This window comes from Paramormyrops kingsleyae, chromosome 10 (genome assembly GCF_048594095.1).
Source record: "Paramormyrops kingsleyae isolate MSU_618 chromosome 10, PKINGS_0.4, whole genome shotgun sequence".
Classification (NCBI taxonomy): domain Eukaryota; kingdom Metazoa; phylum Chordata; class Actinopteri; order Osteoglossiformes; family Mormyridae; genus Paramormyrops; species Paramormyrops kingsleyae.
This window is the reverse complement of record NC_132806.1, coordinates 2,745,489-2,769,100: the sequence shown is the minus strand read 5'-3', so window position 1 is coordinate 2,769,100 and position 23,612 is coordinate 2,745,489. Positions and strand designations below refer to the sequence as shown.

General features: G+C 41.3%; 1 protein-coding gene across 2 annotated transcripts in view; it reads left to right on the top strand.

The window, feature by feature from the left end:
* Positions 1-402: 402 nt before the first annotated feature.
* LOC111851629 (phosphofurin acidic cluster sorting protein 1) overlaps positions 403-23,612 on the top strand; it is a 52,083-nt gene continuing 28,873 nt past the window's right edge. The window contains exon 1 of one of the 2 annotated variants that reach the window (XM_023826700.2): positions 403-876. In XM_023826700.2, coding sequence (XP_023682468.2) covers positions 722-876 — 155 coding nt within the window. In that variant the 5' untranslated portion in view covers positions 403-721. The remainder of the gene's footprint in view (positions 877-23,612) is intronic. The other variant, XM_023826699.2, reaches the window with a different exon arrangement.

The following is a 23,612-nucleotide window of genomic DNA, read 5'->3' as shown; positions in this document are numbered from 1 at the left end:
TTTTGTCGCCCATGAATCTTATCTCGAAGTGTCCACACTTACACCCTATCGTTTTGCTCCAATATTGGACCGAAAATTAAGCTAGAACGTGAAAACAGATGGCTTTTCACCGCGTTACACCTAAGGGGAAAATATTATTAAAATACATGCGTGCCATCAGTTGTAATCAACCATGTGAGTTTACGTCAATACAACTATATCCATTAATATAAAAGTAATAAAAGTTACTGCAGCTATAACAATAGCGACAATAATAACGATTATTATTATTAAGGGTCCAAAGGACGAAGTCCTTATGGACCATTATTGTTTTTATTATTATTATTGTTATTATTATTATATTTGTTGCGGTGCCCCTCCCCCATCGCCTGACTGCCTTGCTTTCTTTCTTTCGCTCTTTAAGCGTCTGTCTCTCTCTTTCTCTGCCTTTCATGAGAGGCGCAGCTCGTCAGTCGCTGTACAGCCCAGCGCAGAAATTTCCGCTTCCTGCTTCGATAAACATTTCAGACCAAGTCGGAAAAGCAGGGTTGCTCCAGGGGCTTTGTGAGCAGCGGGCACTCGGGAAGCGAAAGAAAACAGCAGCTTTTCCCGTTGGAAAAGGGGGCCGACCGGCGCTCCTGAATGTCAGTATCGGTCTGCCGATTTTGGGGATATATCGCGTTTTCGACTGGCGTCGTTGCTAGATCAGAGACACTCCGTTTGAAGTGTCTTACCTCCAAGTATGTCGGAGAGGGGAGGACTCCCGCGAACTGGAGGTGCTCCGTCTCCGCACATGCAGCCCTCCAAACCGGTAACCATCTCATCGAGCCGCCCGGTGCAGATGAACCTCTTTGCTACTTGGGAGGTTGACCGATCTTCTCCAAGCTGTGTGCCAAGGTAGGAGCCTCTAAAATAAAACACTTTCCTTTACAGCTTTACTCTTTCTGAGCACTTTATACGCCACTTAACATCGTGACAGGCAGCCAAGAGTCGTGCAGGTCTTTGCATGGAAATGTTTGCAAATGTGCGTGGAGAAACACGATCGTCTGCCCGATTGCACCTGTAAATTTTCGAACGGTACAGAAAAAGACTATGGAATGTGGAATTAGACCATAACGAGCTGTCACATATGTATTTTTTTTGCGCTGTCCCAAACCCAACCCACACCAATCCTATTATGTTCCAATGTTTAGAAACATAATACGATTGCTCCGGGTTGAGGGCCCAGTATGATATGATTTCATGGAGCCGAAAATCTCTAGCAGTGTCCCTGATTCCATATTCACTTACTGGGATGCTGATTTAAATGGTCTTTGGTTATTACCTCAGTTCTTATGGTACTTTTGGTGACCCTGATTCTGGGTGATTCCCTGTACGCCGTTACATCTAACATGCCTGTATACTGTCAACCCAAAGGTGCCTTTCTGTCACTTTCTCTGTAATGTGAAGCCATCATTTTGTATCACAGTGGGTAGGCCTTTTTAAAACTGTTTATTTATTTAAAAGTTATCTCTTTCAGGGGGGAGGCATAGTTGCTCAGCGGCGAGCACTATTGCCAAATTGTCCGTAGGTGTAGATGGGGTGTGAGTGTGCCCTGTGATGGGTTGGCACACTGTTGTGGGTTATTCCCTGCCTTGTGCCCATAGTTTCCGGGATTGGCTCTGCACCCCTGTGACCCTGTATAGGACAAGTGGGTACACAAAATGGATGGATGGGTGGGTATGAATTTCACTGGTTTATGCTGCTGTTTACATACACATTGCACTATGTATATTAACCCTTGTGTCCACCACCCCCCCTGATTCACCCTGTCCTGGGTTTTGCAATTTGAGCATTGTGGAACCCCCCCCCCCCCCCCCTCCCTTGTCACTTTCTGTTTGTGTGTTATGCCGTGATCCTGGGGGAACAGTATTTCATCAGGGGCAGTTCGGGGGGGGCAGGCAAGGCGGATGGGGCCAGTGCCCCTGTGACAACAGGCATGCCCCCCCTAAATACCTATGCTACTTGGGTCTGATATAAATGTATTATTATTATTACTATAATCATTATTTCCATTCATATACGTGGACTAAATTTTTGTGTGCTGGCACACAACAGGCAAAACACTAACGTAAGCACATTTTCTTGATGGACTCTTAACACGGCTGCGCCGGGTGGTCGTGTTGCTTTTGCTGGTGAAAAGCGAAGTTAGCACCAGGAAAAAAATCTAACTTGTGGAAGCAAGACAGTCTAAACAAAATATCAGAGTGAGTTACATATTTGTAACAATTGCAAAATGGGGATGCATAGCATTGCATAAATAACATCGGTTTTCAAAGTTGTCTTTTGATTGTTAATGCTGGCAGTTTAACATAAGTAATACTTGGAGGACATTGTGGTCACATGCATCTGCCCCCCTAACAGAACAACTGACCCCAGTCTGGACCCCCAGTTGAAATGGTCTAGAAACAGCACTGTATTTCATGTCACTGTATACCTGTATATGGGTGGTATGACACTTAAGCCGCCGACTTGAAAAGCAGCTGGATGTCGGCCTGGCTGTAAGTCTGTCAGCACTTTCATGTACAGGCCCTCAGGTCTCTACTTCCTTTATTAGCCCAATTTTGCAAGAAGAGTAACTAGGCCAAAATTCAACAGATTAGGACAGATCCTGCACCATAAGTGATGCTACATGGGTGGTGCTGTATTTTCTTCATTGCTAGAATAATGAAGTGGAAATTCACATTGAAGGAGTTACCATGTGATGGCAAAAGATTAGGCACCTGTCTGCTCTGACTGGAACAAAAACTCTGGAGAAGCAGGTGATTTCTGTAGTGTCAATATTAGAGTTGTAAGAATTCTGTTGTCCTTGAGTATGTATACCATTATATGGTATTCCTATGTGTCTGCATGTGTGTTGTTGTACTTTTTGATTGACATTTAGTTGGCAACTAGTATTGGATCAGATCTCGTAAAGTCAGTTAGCTGGGGAGTTCAGGCTTCCTAAGGCTGTAGAGCCAATTGCCAAACTGTTTTATAAAAATGTCATGAGAATTTTTCGGGGTGTACTGAGTGTCAGATGTGGAATTGATCTGTCATAATCAGCGAAGACGCGTATTTGACATTGTGCTTTTTACTGACTTCTGTGAAACAGATGATGTGACAAACATACTCTAATGGATTTGGATTTCACAGTCAGCTTGGAAAAGGTGGAGCCAGCATGTTAGTGAACATCTAGGATTCAACAATATGCTCAGAAGGTCGTGACTGAGGTTGCATACATTCTCTCTACAGTCTCTACGGATCAGCTGTTCTCCAGCCTGGAGTGTTTACAGTGGCATATTAAACCAGAGTGGTTATTCTTAGTTGTTTGAAAGCTTTACTAAACCCATGTAAATACTTTTCACCCAAACACGGTTTAGAATCAGCTGCTGAAACTCCCAGGCTGTTGTTGTTGATGAAAATTGTGACACACTGGAGTAAGAGTCTAGTTGGAATTTAGTGCGGAAGTAATACAACAGGGAATAACTTTTTTACTGTTGAATTTGCCAAATCTGGTGTGTAGGTTTCACAGTGCAGAGAGTTTTCGGCTTCTGTTCTGGCGCATGCTTAGCTCTACCTCCTGGTGAACGCCTGACACTCGCTTAGCTCTACCTCCTGGTGAACGCCTGACACTCGCTGAGCGCTACCTCCTGGTGAATGCCTGACACTTGCTGAGCTCTACCTCCTGGTGAACGCCTGACACTCGCTGAGCTCTACCTCCTGGTGAACGCCTGACATTCGCTGAGCTCTACCTCCTGGTGAACGTCTGACACTCGCTGAGCGCTACCTCCTGGTGAACGCCTGACACTCGCTGAGCGCTACCTCCTGGTGAACGCCTGACACTCGCTGAGCGCTACCTCCTGGTGAACGCCTGACACTCGCTGAGCTCTACCTCCTGGTGAACGCCTGACACTCGCTGAGCGCTACCTCCTGGTGAATGCCTGACACTCGCTGAGCTCTACCTCCTGGTGAACGCCTGACACTCACTGACATTTCTGTAGTCTTATTATCTCTCCATATCATTGCCTCTCAAGAGCTACGTTTTTTTGTTGCCTTTTGTGTATTTTTTTATTTGGTTTGGGCGACATAGTAATACAAAGTCATGGTGACAGACTTCTTTTGCATCGCTTAGGCGTGTATCTCATTGGGCTGTGGGGGTGTTTTCCAAACTAAAATTAGACTGGCATGAACGCTCATTGATAAATACAAACTGAGTTGTGGTGACTTCAATCCGATGCATGCTGCTGGACAAGTCTGATGGGCATTAAGGCCTGAAGGCCTGGGTGAGAAGTGTTTCTCTCTGGAGAATTACGACAGAGGCTCAGTCTGTCCTTTCCTTCTGAGCGCAGTCTGCTTGCGTGCCCATGCATGTAGCTGTCTGGGGCAGAATGATAAGCTGTCGCTACTGGGAGTGCAGGCAGGGAGTGTCTCCTAGCCGCTCCGTGGTGGCAGGTCAGGGCTGAAGCCTCTGCTTTGCCTGTATGCCTGTAGACAGGAATGTTTGTGCATAAGGAATTAAGAACTAGTGTATGCGTGTGTCTGCCTGCGTTTTCATCTGAATGCCTCAAATGCCAATCAAATGATCTCTCTGTTTATGAATCTCTGTTTTTGTGCCTGTCAGGAAGTGGTTTCATGTGACTGTGAGAAGACTGCGGTGTTTATGTATGTTTATGTATATACAGTGGCGTCATTTTGTATTCTTGTACTCCAATATGGTGATCTTCATCTTACTGTTTCAAAGATACAGCAACATACAAGAAAATATTTGTTGTTTAATTTGGAATCCAAATAAAAACACAAAAATTCCAAGTTATTATCTTTGACAGTTTTTGCGATAGGGCTCTTGGGGCATCCCCAACCAGATGAGTGGGGACCTCACTTTCATTTTAATGTCAGGTTTCCACCTTTCACTGTGGGATTTCGCTATGAATCTCTTGGAAAAAACATTGTTTTTCATGCTTTATTTTGGTATCTAGTTTAGTGAGTATTTTGTAGGGTTCTATGAGAATATTGAGGCTGAAATGTACCAGTTTTTGGTTAAATGGTTGAAATATTGGCATTGATTAAAAAATATATATATATATATATATTAATTTGACGATTAATTGAGTAATCATAATATGTATTTTTTTGATTGAATACCCAAATGGGAGAATAGTATGAGCAAAGATTTTTAACAGAGTCCTGGTTGTAAACATTGCGAGAGTTTAGGTGCCTTTCACATGATAAGCATCAAGAAGACGGAGCCTTCCATTATTGTCAAAGGGAGGCTGAGCATTGGCTCACCTTGAATGATGCGTTCTGCTCAGATTTTCCGTTTTGATGCTGTGCTCAAAGTTCAGTGTTGACCTTTCTGCTGCTAACAGCCAATTAGAGACCAGCTATGTGACCAGTGGTGGAAGTACATACTTAAGTAAAAGTATAGATTCCACACCAAAATTTCACTGAAGTAAAAGGTATCCAATAAAATACTACTCAAGTAAAAGTAAGAAACATACATAGTTTTAAAAGTACTAAAGCATTTCAGTTCATGTGTCTTTAGCTGGTGTGCTGCTAACTGTAATACTGATATATCAGCTGGTAATATTATTATGTTAATCGATGTATTGTCTATCTATGTATTGTTTGTTGCATTTTCATAGAGAATGCAAATGTGATGCTAAATAATAATAATGAAAATAATAAAGATACATATTTTGCTTAAGAATCATGAAAGAAAAATATGATCTTGATTAAAAAAATAAATAAATAAAAAATTCACATGATTCACATTTTACGCAGAACTGTGCATCCCTACACTCAGGTGAACTGCATTCTATTCACAAATAGTGAAAAATGCAAAATGTGAGCAGTCAGGCAGGGATGCCAGGTTTGCAAATTGATATTAAGTTTGAAATGAGAGGTTAGCTCAGGGGTGGCCAATCTTATCCGCAAAGGGCTGGTGTGTGAGCGGCTTTTTACTGCAACTCCCTAATTATATTACTAATTAGAGGACTGATTGCCTGAGGAGTCCTCACACCTGGGTTTGAACAGCTGACCTAAAGGTTATCCCAAAAACCTGCAAACACACCAGCCCTTTGCGGATAAGATTGGCCACCCCTGTGTTAGCTTGAGGTTTGTTACATTGCTCTTCAGTGAGAGACCATACCTACCTTTGCTAATGTTGTAGTTATTACACAGAAATATTTTTTAATACAGTACAATAATTAATAATTATAAATCAACAATTATAGTTCAATAAAGCTGTATAATTTGAGTCTGATTTCAAACTAATTTTAAAAAGTGATATGTCATGTTGATATGTTACAGTACTGAACTTGTGACAATGACTCAAATACTCCTCCACTTGTTAATTTAGGGATTCAATGTGTAAATATTTATGATTGTAAGTTTTAATGTTAGCTGTGATTAATCATGATCAGTCATGGAAAACTGTGTGATTAACTAGTTAGTTTTTAAATTTGATTCTCGACCCTAATTTATACATGATATAATGCAATTGCCGCAAGGCAGGAACCAGTGAGCTGTGGGAGAAATCTGGAGGATCTGGTGGAAACACACTGGAGAGAACATGCAAACAGCACACACACACACAGAGTGGCAGCGTTATCCACTGTGCCGCTCTCTGTGCTAGGCACAGACCATGTGTCATGTTAATATCGACGTTGCATGTTACGGAAATGCAATTCTCACTTCACAAGGACTGCGGGAGTCAGCTGGGTTGAGACCATCAATGAGTTTAATTTTTATTCTGTCACAGGAAAATTAAGCAAGCAGTTTTACTGATGGTTCCATTAATGTAGTAAATCTGTCTAAAATATATTTCCACTGTATTAGCATGAGCTCTGCCTGTGCTCTCTGAGTCAATCATAATCATTCTTGTCCTTGCTGATTGACTCACTTATAGCCAGCCTTTGTGATGCCTTTGTGAGAAATTTAAACTGAGTGAGGATGAGAAAAGTGAACAATAATTCGTCTTCTTCTGTATGGAAGAATTTTGGATTCCTTAGAGACGATATTGAGTAAAAGCAAGTGATTTGTTGGCTCTGCCTAGTATCTGTTGGTACAACAAAAGTTTTGTTTGTCTGTATAGTTAATTTTGAATTTTAATGGAAAAAAAACCATTTTGTTTGTTTTATCAACATTGCAATATTATCGTAAAAAAAAATCAAATATTGCTGTGTACTTTTTCTAGTATTGTTCAGCCTTACTCAATTCACACAATATGTTTATGAAAATTCAATGTATAGTTGTCATGTACCATATCATACAGGATGATGTGGGTGATTATTTTGATACTGGGACTGTAGAAAGTAAATTTTACTTTTAACAGATTAAAGCAGAGTAATGACAAAGCCAGATTTGGCATCTCTAAGAGGCTGAAGGGCACACAGCTTAGTTATTAATGGCTATCCTTGCAAAACCTGAAAGCCTTCTCTATGTCTGCATTTCCTTGCACTTTCAATATGAAATGCTTCCACACAACTGTGGCTCTCGCTCTTTATTTGGACCTTCATGTGCCGTCTTCCTTTTGCCAAATTGCTGAGTAATCAAGAAGGCAAATTTTAATCAAATAATCATGACAGCTGTAGAAATATCCTTTGTTTTCTTAAAAATTATTTAAATGTGACATCAGGACTGGGGCATTCCATGTCAAACCATCACACTTTTGGACCTCATCGTCACGGACTTTGACGAAACTTAGCATGCCAAGTTTAGTTAAAATCCGTGACGATGAGGTCCAAAAGTGTGATGGTTTGACATGGAATGACCTGACAGAGAAATGACAAGCTGAAGCATTTTGGGTCAATTTTTACACTTTCATCTGGTAGTGCTGTAGTTCTCGAGACCGATCTTGGTCTTAGTCGGCAATGAAATGTCCGCAAAGTCTATAGCATAGTTATAATTCAAATAAATTAGGTATTTTACATTGATTAGAAAGCACGGTCATGGAGGTGCAAGTCAATCTGGAGGCTCATTCTCTTCAATTCAAAGCAAAGGATCATTACATAGCCGTATTCATAGCTTATGCGAGGCCTCTGTCCCTGGTATAAGAGACTTAATATGAACATCTTTCTGGTACATCCCATCTCTTTCCCTTGACGACGTCTGATAAAATGGTTACAGGAGAGGATTGCTGAGAATATTATTTTCAATCAGGCCTCGTAACTATGACAAATCTGGGAGATTTTAAATGAGAGACATATGGACAATATAATTGAATATAATGACACTTTACAGCAATGCCTTTTTTCTCTACAGTTGATCTGAGTAATGTGATGTTGATTCTAGCGCTAGTCTGTTTTCGGTCTTGGTCTCGCCTTAGTGTGTCTTGGTCTTGGTACCCTCAAGTCTCGTCAGTGTCTTGGTCTTGATACCCTCCGGTCTCGGCAATGTCTTGGTCTCGGTTTAGACGGTCTTGACTACAACACTATCATCCGGTCAATGCTGGTATTTAGACAGTGTCTCTGGAGCAATTGGGGATATGGTTTTTCCACTCATGAACTTAAAGATGATATTACTATGAAAGCGGTGGGATTTGAACCAATGACTCTCTGATCATAGGCACAAAGGCCTTACCCACAGAGCCACACATCACCTCTAGGTTTGAGTTTAGTTGCGTGATTAACTGAACTGTATGTTAGTTTTGCTGTTCATGGCAATCTTTGTGAGTGAGGATTTAGTTTTTTTCTTTTTTTTTTTTTAACTTTTTGTGCCACATCATGGGCATGAAATAAACATTTATCTAGCAGAGACACAGTTATAGTTTTGGACACTTTGTTGCCTTCCAATGTACTTTTGAGCTGTTGACATTGGAAGCCCTTCCATTCCTAGTTTTACATGCATTGTGAGCTACCTTTTATGGTCAGCGACTATTTACAGACAGCTATCTCACCCGACTGTCTATCGAGAATGAAAGCAAACGCACAATGCTGAGAATGGAACCTTTCATAGGCCTTGTACTGATATGCCACGGTTTTTAAATGAATTGTTCTGAATTAACATGATCCTTCTGTGAATAACATGGCATTTAATGCGAAATGTTCTGTGTAATGCTGGTATGATTAGTGAAAGCAGATTCTATCTCTATCTCAGTCTCTCTCTACACACACGCACGCACACACATGTATTGTAAGTATTGTAAGTACTGTATAGTGTAAAAGGTACTTCTTAATCTACAGAAAGGCTGTTCAATCTGCATTCGTGGGGTTTAGTTGCTAACGTGAGGATGGTGCTCCCTGTTACCTTGGTTTGGTTTGTACTTATCTCTGACAGGCTTGAAGAGCAGCGCCCCTTCGCCAGATTCCTGCTCTCTGCTCTCTTGCCTTCTGGTGCCCTGCTGCCACAGACAGCACCAGTGACTCAGCTCTGAGCTTAGATCCTACAGGACACATGTATATCTTTTGCCTACTGCGCGGTCTCTCTATGCTTTATGCATATAGGTTACATCAACTTTTCAGTTTGCCGGCCTTATGTAAAAAGATTAGGTGACTCAATGACTGATTTTTTAAGGTACACCTAGCTAGTAAAAGGTAGGATCCAATTTTGCCTCCAGAATCAAAGAAGCAGAATCAGAGAAGCTCTTCTGCATCCCAGGGTTGTGCTGGGCCGTTATTTTTGCACTGGTGCACTGGATGTTTTGTTCATCATAGCAGCACTGTACATTCTCTGTGAACTCTAGGCACTGTAGTGTAGGGGTTGCCAAACCCGGTCCAAAAATATATATTTTTTCTAATTTTATATAACCCCTGACATTTGCTCATTCTATTTGCATCTGAAAAAAACAAATGGAAACAGTTACATTTATTTAAATGCCGATCGATCCACTGCACCCCCCCCCCGGCTGTATTACCAGTCAGCAAACATCAAAAGGTTGGGAACCCCTACATAAAACTCCCTGGAGGGTGGCTCTTTCTGAGATGCTGGAACCACCATGTCTGGCACCAACAATCACACCATGTTTAAATCTGCTTAGATCAGGTGTCTTGGCCTTTCTTATACTCAGTCGATCAGTAAGTGAGACTCCTGAGCCGGTCTGCATGCTGCACATATTGAGTTACAGCCATAGCTGCCTGATTGGCTGGTGGAATAGGAGGCTATTAGCCATTATCAGGTGTGCCTGATAAACTGCCCACTTAGTGTGAGTTTCACAGGGAACAGCTAGAGATTTCTAGCTTTGTCAGTTAAAGGGGGAAACCATCTTGGGGAAATTAGCCATGTACAAATTGATAAAAATCCCCCCTTTTATAACTGCGCAGAAAAGCTAAGGAAATATGTTACTCTTTATGTCACAATTTACATTTTCCAAAAGCAACAATAGTTTTAAAATGTTTTTTCCCCCTCAGTGAAGTTCTCAGTTCCAGTCTTGAGTGAAACAGTAAAGGGTTCTAGGTTTTCCTGATGTGCCTTTGGCTGTGTCAGAGCACCGCGGTTGAGCGGCTCTGTGGGTTTCTCATGTTCCCTAGATTTCAGGGCTTCATAGCAAATCAGAGCAGAAGAACGCACGTTGTTCTATGTGCTTGTGTAGTTTGCATTGATGTTCAAGTGCTGAGGTGCCTCCGATACCCGCTCTGTCTTCTGTGAAAATGCAAGTGCATATTTGTGGGCATTCTTGCTCCAACACAGATACTCTCTGACACGCATAGCAAGGGCATGCCCAGACATTAGCGCGTAAAACACAGTCAGGTCTGACAAAGACATTTCTCCTTCCTAAATGTGCAGGATAAAACAGGATAAAACAAACCACAAAGTGTGTTGACAGTAAATGGAGCGGAGGAGTGAAAGAGGGAGGGAAGATACAAAGGAGATTGAAATTAAGCTGGTCCTGGTAGAATTTGCTCTTAGAATGTGTTCCTGAATAAAGTTAGATGAGGTGCGTGTGACTGTTTGAGAGTGTGAGGGTCGCTGCCCGGGCTGCCACAACTAATCAATAATGGTGAGAATAACTGGTAATAAAAATAGTTAACAACGAATTTTGTCATCGATTGGTTGCTTTTTTGCAATTTGCTGTGTAAATGGCATCACCACCTAGTAGGGATGGCGAAAACTAAAAAATTTCTTGACCGACCACCGAGCCTCAGTAGCCGGTTGAAACCGGTTAACCGATTAGTTTAAAATATGGTACGCTATTTGAAATAACAGCCATTTCTGCAATTTCGCAACTCTGTCGCATCTCTCTGCCGCTCTGCCTCCCGCACACACACACACACTGCCACTCACGTCACTTTTTTAAAATCCCCTACAGCGCGAAACATGAGTCCCGCAAACGCGGCGCCGAAGAGCTTGTTGTATGTAATCGTAGGACAAATGGCTCCTTAGTTTCAAATGGTTTGGGTACAAGGTGATCGCTTTGAAAATAAAGGCGTTTGTCTAGGTTAGAAGCTCATTTGAAACATTGCCACGGCTCATTTAAGAAAATGACAGCTCCGAAGAGACGCCGCTTTAGTTGAGGTAGAAATGGTCCCACACACTACTTTTCTTTGCACGCTTCATCCTGTCGTCTGCCCTGGCTCTAACCTCGAGTGTTTTAGCCTGTTGCCTTTACTTTTCGCAAACCTTGTGAGCGCGCGAACCCAAACGCTGTGACCTCGCGCCAAATGTTTTTATTGGTTTATTAAGTACAAACAGGCGAGTTATGAAAAATTGAGTGTGAGGGATAATTTGTTCACTTAACACAAAAAGATGAGGAATGAGATGGCTAACTGTAGTAGCGTATAGTCCACTGTCTATAATAGCCTAATTTAGATATCACTTTTTTTTTAACCGACTACCGACAACTTTGACCGGTTAACGTTGATACGGTCAACCACCGGTCAAACGGTCATCGGTTAACATCCCTACCACCTAGCAACATTAACATTGGTGTGTTAAACTTGGTTAATACTTAAATGTTCCACTTGCTGTTACAGTCCATTGTGCACACGGACTGAAGTGCACAGTTATCCATGGACGCAGACGGTTAGGGTTGGGGGATACATACTACAGTAGCATTCCCCAGGACCAACAGAGGGCAGATGTACTGCAACAAGCACAAATGTAAGCAGTGTACTGAAATGGGTCAACTTTTATGAACAGTTTTAAAGTTATTACTAAGCCTGGGCAGTGTTACACTAATATGGTATGGTATACTGCAGTATTTTGAAATCTTGACAACAAAAATAGTCTGGACTGCCACTGTTCCCCCCCCCCCAAGTGCAAATTTCATCATCAAGATTTCAACATACCGGAATAGTGTTGGTTTTGAAAATACTGTCAAAATACCATATACTATGCTATAATGGTATAAAGTGCAATCAGTTGCAAGATAAATACAGAACAGATAGCAGGTCTTTGTTTCTAAGCCACTTTATTTTATACAGCATACGAAATCTCTAAAGGTTTGTTACTTTTGTGACTTAAAATACTTTATACTTTTCTTTAAACCCTTTGTTTTGGTCCAATTAATTGATTGAGTGTCTAATCACATGATTATTATCAAAAAAAGGTTTGTGGCCCTAGTGGCCACAGTGAATTCATAGCAGTTAAGGGTTGGGGGCCCTAGCAAGCGTGACAAGAACAGGCTCAGGGGCTGGTGATACTACGGTGTATGGTATGTTGACGGTATTTTCAAAAGCAGCAGTGTTCTGGCATTTTGAAATATTGGTGCTTACAATTTAATGGGGTGGATCCAGGCTTACTTTGTCATGCGTGTTGGGTCCCTAATCCTAGCCTTCCTGAGCCTGGTGAGCAGGTAGGACACCCATGCTTTCAGGGACAGCATAAGGACACTGTGAGTAATGCTGAGCCGGAATCAGGGTCACAGCACTACCGTGTCCGTTTGGGCTCCCCACCGCCAGCTATCCACAGTTTCTGCTATTTGTTGTGTATAATTTTCATTGTGTGGTCTTAAGTATGATTGATAAGTACTCAAAAGGCTGACTTATTGATATTGCCACAGAGGCACATTTTATCTCCATATAGAAATGCTTTGAGTGGCCATATGCCAAAAATATTCCTTAACACCACAGAGCTTTTGAGTGCTTCAGTATGGAGACGTGCACTTAAGCAGAACATTGACCAGACATTTATTTATAGAAAAGAGCTGATCTTTCAGTAGCTCCTTGAATCCGTCATCTAGGAAATATTACCTAAGCCACATTAAACTAAACACGCTGCCCACTAAATTAGTGGAAAGCTATGAAACGCCGTTGTGATTGTCTTGCTGTCAACAGAAACTTAGGTTTACCTTGGTTTTGTCAGTTTATGTTTACGGAGTTCTGTGACTCGTCGTGTGAAGGAATGGGGTGAAGTTGTTGGTGTTTTCAGCTGGAGCTGAAATACATTGTCATCTGCCTGGCAGGATGACACCATCTGGAGACACATGACTGCAGGCTGATCAGCAGCCTCAGAGTCGTCCAGTGGGAGCAATTAGAGACTGAGTTTATGTGTTTAAATAGAGAGGGTGAAGGAGGAGAGGCACTGTGTGTCTGTGAGAAAGCTGGGAATGGGGTATACCAGTGGCTCCCTCCTGTTAGCGTGCCTCACATGTATGTCAGTAGCTATTAGATCTACCAAATACCTGTGACAATAGAGGAACTGCCCAGTGGTCTGTCGGGCTGGCACCACTTAACGATTTCTCGATAATGCATGTGTTCATGGATGGGTGATATGGTGGAAATATCATATCAGGATTAGTGCCATCAAAGTTAACGTGTTAACCCTTGTGATTAATCGTATTATACTGACTGAGGAGCTTCAACCTTTTATTTTGTGATGTGAAAGAGTTTTCTCTGAGGAAGTACGATAAAAATACAGTGTAACCTGTTTTCTTATTTTGATCAAATTGCTGGTAACTAAATTGTTCTTTTAGTGTTTTTCACTACCTTTATGGGACTTCTTTGCAAGGATACAAATGTATTCTATTAAAAGCATTTTTTTTAATTTAACTTATGTTTCTCAAAATGCATGTCATAAAATAACTTAGAATAGTGTGGATTGTTGAAAATAAGATTTTTTACGTAAAGTATTAACTTGCACTAAAAACACTTGCATCTTTCACATAAATGATGCAACTGACGTGTTCACTTTTCTTCAAAAATGCATTCAAAAGCAAAATAAAAAATAAAAAGAGTAAGAATACGTTTCCTGAAAGCATAGCTGATAATTACATCAGCGACTTACACATTTGGTACCATGCAACTGAATTGTTTCAACTATCAAAACTAAGATGTTATATTAAAGAAGTGATTTCTCTTTCCATTTTGTCATGTTTTTCTGTTTTGCAAGACCACACATGTATTTGTTTCATCTTCCAAAAAATATAAGCTAGTAGCCTGCTACCATTTTAAACTTGTGATTAATCAGGAGCCTATTATTGTAATTAACCCGATTCATTTTTTTAAATTAATTGACACCACTACTAATGATTTTTTTTCAGGCAGGATCATGTTGGTTTTTAAGACTCTACTTTGCAAGTTACCCTAAAGTAACTGTGTCTGTTTAGGAAAATCCAAATGGAATTACATATTAACAAAGTTGATGGTTTTTTAGGGACCAGCTCCTCCATGCCATCTATACTGCTAAGTTGCCAGATAGGGAATGTGTTGCATGTTGGGACAAAGGCTCAAAAGGGAGAGGAAGAAACCCAAAGCACTACCTACTGTTACCACTTTATTGATGTGTGGAAATGGATTTGGCTGACAAAGCAACTTTAGATGCGTTTATGAGCCATAGAACTGCAACTGATAGAATGTGCACTGTAGAGTGATAGTAATGATCTCTCTGCAAAGGCAGCAGCCATACCTCCTGCAGTTCAGACTGGGTAATCTATCTGAAGCTGAGCAGGTCTGGGCCTGTCCAGTACTTAGATGGGAGACCGAGTAGGAAAGCTGGGTTGTTGCGGGAAGAGGTGTTGGTCTCACCTGCCCCTTCACCACCTTAGCTGCTGTACTGGCATAGAATGGCTGCACTAGCATCATCCGGGGGGGGGCTACACAGCAGTGGTGATTGAAGTGGCTCCTTATTGGTTCTGTAAAGTGCTTTTGGTGTCTTCAAAAGTGCTGTATAAATATATCATTCATTCATCATTCATTCAGATAGTGGAGATATTTTAATCGTTCATGATCTGACGTCGTCAAATCACACACCCCTAGCATTCCACCTATGTTAATACATATTGGTGATTAAAATTCTCTCATTTTGGGTAACTTGAGTCGTCATTGAGTGCCCTTCCATTCTTGGAAGCAAAGTAGAACCTCAGGGAGAGAAAAACTGCTTATCTTGGGGGAAAAAGATTGAATCACATGGAGACAAAGACATTACAAATGAGACTGTTGATGCTGTGCTGGATGGCTTGTCTATTGCAGTGGCTCCCAAACATTTTACAGTTATGTCCCCACAGATAATTAACCTACTGCTGTTAACCCCTCTAGCTGTACACAGTGATACAGTCCGGGTGGGGGTTAGTGTGTGTGTGTGTGGGGGGGGGGTGTCATTTATTATGTGGGATTGGCTGCACAACACTAAATCTCTTATGCTGAGCTGTGTATATAGCGGGGCAGGAATATTTGTAGGGGGGGGGGGGGGGTCTGAGAATAAATGTGACATAGGGCTGGGCGATATGACGATATTATCATATATCGACGATGTCTCCTAAGAATCACGATGTCGGTGTTGAAAATCAGTACCACACGATAATCGAAAATATCGGAAAATAACAATTAGGCTATAAAGAGGAAGGAGCTAAATATACATTTTAATAGCCTAGTAGAAGCCTATCATTCACTTACCTTTTTTGTTTTTAATGCGTGCATGCACCTTAAAGCACATCATTAAAAGGTTGATAAGAAGCCGCTGTGTCTATTTTCATTGTGCAGAGAAGCGCATTAAAAAGCAACACTGTAGCCTATACTTTGACTACAGTTTAAAATATCTTTCGAAATATTAAACATTAATTAGCACTAGCAGAACAGAAATAATAGGATTATAATAATTAAGCAAATGAAACACAGAAAAAGCAAATCAAATTCAATTTATTGACAAACTGCATTTATCAGCAACCCATAGGCTATTCAACAAATTCTTCCGTTTGAAAACAAGTGGTGGGCGTCCAAAAAAAAATAGAAATTAAATCAACTGCGTTCGAAAATCACAACTAAAAATTAAAATGCATTTTTTCGATTTAAGACCCAATATATTTATAACATATTATATGTTATAACGCTTAAGAATAAAACAAACAAACGGAAAAACTCCACACGGCTATTGAACCTAACATTTATTAAACATTGCCTGAGGAGTTCATCTAACGCAGATTTCTGGACAAGAAAACCAGCATATTCACCTTTTCCGGGGTTAAAGCGTTACGGAATGGAGTGACAATTTGACCTGCTGTGCTAAAAACCCTCTCCGACGGACTACTTGTTGCAGGCACACACAAGAATTTTCGGACTGCACAAGACATGAGGGGAAAGCGACGTTCGTTATTCTTCCACCACGCAAGTGGATTCTCTTCTCCATGAATTACATCCTCCAAAAGATAGGCCGTAAGCTCAGTCGCTGCCCGATCCGCGTCGCTTGTGGGGGGTTTTTTGGCCTTTCCAAGGAGACCACTCAATGTGATTTTTTTCTTTTTCAAAGGCGTTTCTTGAGAGCTCGTGCTTGGTTGTTCTTCTTCAGTATTCTCGTGATTTTTGTTTTGAAGGCAGTCATTAATGGCATCAAGGAGTTCGTTCTTAGTTTGCTCCATTTTGTCCAAATTAAAGCCACCTCTGTAGCGGGGATCAAGCATAGCGCTGATTCGGAGAAGTTTCTGGGTTGCGGTATTGTCATATTTGGAGTCTAATTCCTTCAAAATGCCCGTCTTAATTTTTCTGCTTAGCTGTGTGTCGTCATCTGATTCCGCTAAAGTGCGACGTGTGTGCTCGAGCACTGGGGTGACAGACCAAACGTAACGTAAGACTCTCCTGACAAAACGTCAGTCAAGTCTGCTACAGGCTTTAACCCGCTGCTTACTGCCTCCAGGACTGAAATATCTTGCCAGGTTAAGTTTGGTAGTGGACGCCGGCTTTTGTCATCCGCAAACACCCGGCGTATTGCTGGAGCCTGCTCCAGAATCCTTTCAGTCATTTTTAGCTTTGAGCCCCAGCGCGTGGGGCAGTCCTACAATTAATAAATAAACAATATTAATCACGGGCTGTATTTTTTTCTAAAAATGAGTGTCATTTAACATAAATATAAAACATAGTGTTTTATATTTGTTTTTTTTAAAGATAGATCTAACTTACATGTTGTATTCTGTCAAACTGTATCCATTAACAGTGTGGTTGTTATGTAAAAATGTTAGGCTATGTCAGGCCTATTAAATACTTATCGATATTGGTGTTGGAATAAAATATATCAAAACATATAAAACTGGATAGCCTATAGCTTACCGTTACGAGAGAGTGATGAGGGATGTTAAGCTCTTCTTGCGCTCTCATGAGTTCACGTCTTCTGTGCCAGCTCTTCGAGAACGCCCCGTTAATTGCCCGGCAAACGGCAAACGCTCGGTCTGTACTGGCTTTCTCCTTTTGTAGTGAATTGGTAATGGCTACATTCAAATTATGCCCAAAGCAGTTAAGCCACTGCCAATTTAACTGCCGTATGGCTGCAACGATATTAGCGCCGTTGTCTGTGGTAACACACGAAATTTTTCCTTCATCGATGCGCCATTCATTTACGCTTTCCAACAGACTTTCTGCTAAATAGTCTGCATTGTGACTCTCTGGAACGTAAATGGTTCCCAAACAGTTTGATTGAAGAACCCAGTCTTTATCTATGTAGTGAGCAGTAATGGACATGTAAGGTGTCATCCTATTGCTGCTGGACCACATGTCTGTCGTAAACGTGACATAATCCGCGCTGTTAATGTTTGTCATGACCTCAGTTTTCAGTGTATTATACAGCTCTGGAATAGCTGTTCTTGAAAAACACTTCCGATTGGGAATTTCATATTGATGATCAAAGGTGTGCAACATGGCCTGGAATTCTCCCCTGTCCACGAGACTAAGAGGCATCATCTCTTTAACCAAAAACCGCGTCACGGCAAGAGTGCACTGTTTCCATTTTAAGCTGGATTTTTCGTACTTCTTTGCACCAGCGAATGCAGCAGTAATCAGTGTTTGATTACATTTTTCACGGCTTTTTGTTGCAGTTGAAGAGTGGGGCTCAAAGGTGGCAGCTACTGCTGGATGATGTATTTGTATGTGGCTGCAGAGATTAGTGGTCTGTGCGTCTTTCACCTTTACTTTTTTCTTGCAAATCCTGCAGATAGCCTCAGTCGGATCTTCAGGTTCACCATTCGCACCTGGTTTAAAACCAAAATACTGCCAAATGAAGGATGAACATCGTTTCTTTGATATTAGGTCGTCCTCATCCACTTTTACAGCGAAGAATCTGACGTCAACTAGGCGCGAATGTGAACACGGGCGCGTCAGGGCAGAACAGGGCGGGGCAGACGATATTATCAAATATCACGATATTTTTAAAGGCGATAATCGATATTTTTTTTTTTTTTACACATCGCCCAGCCCTAATGTGACAATGTCTTTATGTACAAACGTACAACCCAAATGTGTAGTAACCATGGTATAAGTGGGTATATTTACTCTGAGCGGTGGTAACATTGGTCAGAATTAAAGATTACACCTGCACATTGATATCCTGCTATGATGATAGTGCTGTGGTACAAATATATATCATAGGCGTGAATATGTTTATATATTTTTCATATACAAAGGTAGAAATAATCATTTTTTAAATGAAAATGATTGTGTTCTTCAAACTTTGCTTTCGTCAAAGAGTGCTGCCTTTGCAGCAATTACAGCCTTGTACACCGTAGGCATTCTAGATGTCAGTTTGTTGAGGCAACCTGATGAGATATCACCCCGTGTCTCCTGAAGCATCTCCAACAAGATTGCTCCCATAAGAGTTCAATAGAGTTGAGATCTGGTGACTGTGCTGGTCACTCCATTATACACAAAATACTAGCTGACTTATTCTTCCCTAAATAGTTCTTGCATAGTTTGGAGCTGTGTTTGGTACATTGTCCTCTTGTAGGATGAAATTGGCTCCAATTAAGTGCCGTCCATAATGTATCGTATGGCATGGCGTTGCAAAATGGAGTGATAGACATCTTTCTTCAAGATCCCTTTTATCCTGTACAAATCTCCCACTTTACCATCACCAAAGTAGCCCCAGACCATCACCTTGCCTTCACCATGCTTGACAGACAAGCCCTTCTCCAGCATCTTTTCATTTGATCTGCGTCTCACAAATGTTCTTCTTTGTGATCCAAACACCTCAATCTTAGATTTGTCTGTCCATAGATCTTCCTCTGTCCAGTGTCTGTGTTCATTTGCCCATCTCAGTCTTTTCCTTTTATGGGGCCTTTCTGAGATACAGCTTTTTCTTTGCTATTCTGCCTAGAAGACCAGCATCCCAGAGTTGCCTCTTCACTGGCGATGCTGAGACTGGTCTTTTCAGGATACTGTTTAATGATGCTGCCAGTTGAAGACCTATGAGGCCTCTGTTTCTCAAACTACATGCTGTAATATAGTTATCTTCTTACTAAGTTGTGCACTGTAGCCTCCTTCTCCTCTTTCTGTTATGGTTAGATGCAGTGTGCACTGTAGCCTCCTTCTCCTCTTTCTGTTATGGTTAGATGCAGTGTGCACTGTAGCCTCCCTCTCCTCTTTCTGTTATGGTTAGATGCACTGTTTAATGATGCTGCCAGTTGAAGACCTATGAGGCCTCTGTTTCTCAAACTACATGCTGTAATATAGTTATCTTCTTACTAAGTTGTGCACTGTAGCCTCCTTCTCCTCTTTCTGTTATGGTTAGATGCAGTGTGCACTGTAGCCTCCCTCTCCTATTTCTGTTATGGTTAGATGCAGTGTGCACTTTAGTCTCCCTCTCCTCTTTCTGTTATGGTTAGATGCAGTGTGCACTGTAGCCTCCCTCTCTTCTTTCTGTTATGGTTAGATGCAGTGTGCACTGCTCTGTGAAGGGAGTAGTACACGGCCTTGTACGAGATGTTCAGTTTCTTGGCAAAAATAGACTAACAAGTTTCAGAAGAAAGTTTTTTGTTTCTGACTATTTAGAGAAGGGGCCACCAACCTTTTTGAAACTGAGAGCTACTTCACAGGTACTGAGCCTTATGAAGGGCTACCAGTTTGAAATGCCCTCCTAAACTTAGCTAAACTTCATGTATAATAAACATGTTTTAAATGCTTTTTTTTTTTGATATTGTCATTTTCAAATAAAATTAAATTTTAGACACTGCTCACTTTTGAGTTGTGCTATTTTTAGAAACATCCATTTCCAGCTATGATAGTCATTTACAGAATTAAGTGTCTACACAGTATTTCTAATCAATCAGGTAATGTTTTAATGGACAAAAGCAATTTTTTTCAAAAGCAAGGACATTTCTAAGTCACCCAAAACTTTTGAACAGTAGAGTGTTTTTTTGTGTGTATGTGAGACAACACTATTAGCATCCCGTTGCCAATGAGCCCAGTTGTGGTACTGGTGTGGTTATCCATGTCAGTCCCGGTGCTAGAGAAAGAGCTCATACTGTCGTCATGCCGGCAGCTGCACCCCTCCTTCCCTCTCGCTGCTGCTGTCAGGGCCCCTTCCTTCACAGTACATTCTTCTGCATTATCATCCATGAGCTGCAGACCGGTCCGCTGATCTTTTGACTGTTTTTTCCATACCATGAACTAGGACTTTTTTGATGACTTTCTAGGCTTGGAGGTCATGCTTTGGTTACTGTCCTAAAACCTTCCGGCCTACTTGTATTATGTATTGCATGGGTTAGGTGCATAGGTTAGGTGTATGGTTTACGTGCATGGGTTTGGTGCATGGTTTAGGTGCATGGGTTTGGTGCATGGGTTAGGTGCATGGTTTAGGTGCATGGGTTAGGTGCATGGGTATACAATGCACCCCTCGCCTCATTCTGTCACTACACAAGTTACTCCATAAGGAAACTCTAGAGATTAATCTCTATAGAATAAGTTAACTTCATCAGCTTTTTATTAACGTGTTATCTTCATAAGAACATAAAAACTATACAAACGAGAGGAGGCCATTCGGCCCATCAAGCTCACTTGGGGAGAACTTAACTAATAGCTCAGAGTTGTTAAAATCTTATCTAGCTCTGATTTAAAGGAACCCAAGGATTCAGCTTGCACTACGTTATCAGGAAGACTATTCCATACTCTGACTACACGCTGTGTAAAGAAGTGCTTCCTCAAATCCAGTTTGAAATGTTCTCCTGCTAATTTCCACCTATGGCCACGAGTTCTTGTATTTGAACTAATGCTGAAGTAACTATTCGGTTGAACAGCATCCAAACCTGTTAGAATCTTATAGACCTGGATCATGTCCCCCCTCAGTCTCCTTTGCTTGAGGCTGAACAGATTTAGCTCAACTAACCTTTCCTCGTATGACATTCCTCTAAGACCAGGAATCATTCTTGTGGCCCTACGCTGCACCTTTTCTAAGGCCGCAATGTCCTTTTTAAGATATGGTGACCAAACCTGCACACAATATTCTAGGTGAGGTCCACCAAGGAATTGTATTATCTTAGCATTACCTCCCTTGACTTAAACTCCACACACCTGGAGATATACCCCAACATCCTTTTGGCCTTTTTTATTGCTTCCCCACACTGGCGAGAATGAGACATGGAAGCATCAACATACATACCAAGGTCTTTCTCATAATCAGCTACCTTTATTTCAGTAGGTCCCATAAAATACCTGTACTTTATATTTCTGCTCCCTACATGGAGTACCTTACATTTGTCTATGTTAAATTTCATCTGCCAGGTATCGGCCCAGTCACTAATTAAATCAAGATCCCGCTGTAGCTGCTGAGCCGCTAGTTCAGTATCTGCTACACCACCCACCTTGGTGTCATCTGTGAATTTCACCAGTTTACTGTATATATTGGTGTCTATATCATTTATGTAAATTAGGAACAATAGTGGTCCTAAAATAGAACCCTGCAGTACCCCACTATGAACGCAGGCCCACTGTGACATTGTGCCTCTTATAACTACTCCCTGCTTCCTATCTGTTAACCAGTTATCAATCCAGGTCGCTACAGTTCCTAAAATACCTGTCCGCTTTGAGTTTAAGTAAGAGCCTCTTGTGGGGGACAACATCAAAAGCCTTTTGGAAATCTAAGTAGATGACATCATAGGCCTTCTTATCATCAACTTCCTGAGTAGCTTCCTCAAAAAACTCCCAACAGATTTGTTAAACAGGATCTACCTCTCCTAAATCCATGCTGGTTATCCCTGAAAATGTTATTTGAGTCCAGGTAATCTACCATTTTCTCTTTGATTATAGCCTCTATAACTTTACCAGTTATACAAGTTAGACTGATTGGCCTATAGTTTGACAAATTACTTCTATCCCCTTTTTTGAAAATGGGCGTTATGTTGGCATGCTTCCAATCAGAAGGTACCACACCTTCAGATAAGGATTTTTGAAACAGTAAAGTTAAGGGTCGGCAAATAATATCCCTCATCTCTTTTAACACTATAGGTAAGATGCCATCAGGGCCCTGATATTTATTTCTTTTGAGCTTAGCTGGGCTTTGCAAAACATCAGCTTCAGTTATATATATTAGTTATAGACGATGCTGGATTAGTAATAAGAACTGGTAAGTTACTAGTGTCCTCAACAGTGAATACCCATGCAAAACTATCATTGAACTCATTTACTATATCAATGTCGTTTTCAATTAAGCTTCTTCATGAACAATCTGCTTTATTCTGAACTGATAATAGTGTATTTAAAACCCAGACCTATAACTTATAAAGATGATCTGAAGTTCAAATGTACTGCTTTATGTTGTGGAAGCTAAATGGCTGAATGTACTTCATTGGTGAAGTCATGCCTGTGTGAGTGGACTGATGTTCTGGACTGAGTTTACCAGGCAGGCGCAGACTGTAGGACATACACTTCAATAACTGTACAGCTTAACGGTTCCTGAGCAGGAGGATATCATCCCTAAACCTTGCTGTAGGATAAACTACGATACATTGAGTAAGCTAGTGTCCTGAAGTCCTTGGCCCAGTGCTGGATGTACTGCTGGAATTCTGTGTGAGTGTGCATGTGAACCGCCTTCCTAATAATGCAGGATGTCTGGCTATTGATGATTCCCCGAGGGAAAGGAAGCAGGCAGGGCTGTGGTTGTGGTAGCTGGTGATTGGCTGTGCAGGAGCAGAGTGCTGAAGTAGGGCGGGCTGCCAACCAATCATGCGCTGGCTGGTGAGGCGTGTGCAAGGTTGAAAGCTGTTGGAGATGGATTGGGAAATGCCCTTGGAAAAGAGAATGTGGCTTGAGGTAAGCAAGGGGCCTCAAGGGTCTGCGGAGCTGCCTGCCAGGGGTTATTCCTTTTTAAAGCAGCTCTCTGACCTGTTCTCTGAATTTCAAATGAACCAGGACAATCTAAGTAATCTTTGGGTGTGACCTTTATCTACCCTGGAATAACATTATTATTTGGAAATTTACTCATGTGTAGGTATGTATTCTTTGCACGAATTGTAACCCCTTCTCTGTATACAGTGTAAGTTTCGCTTT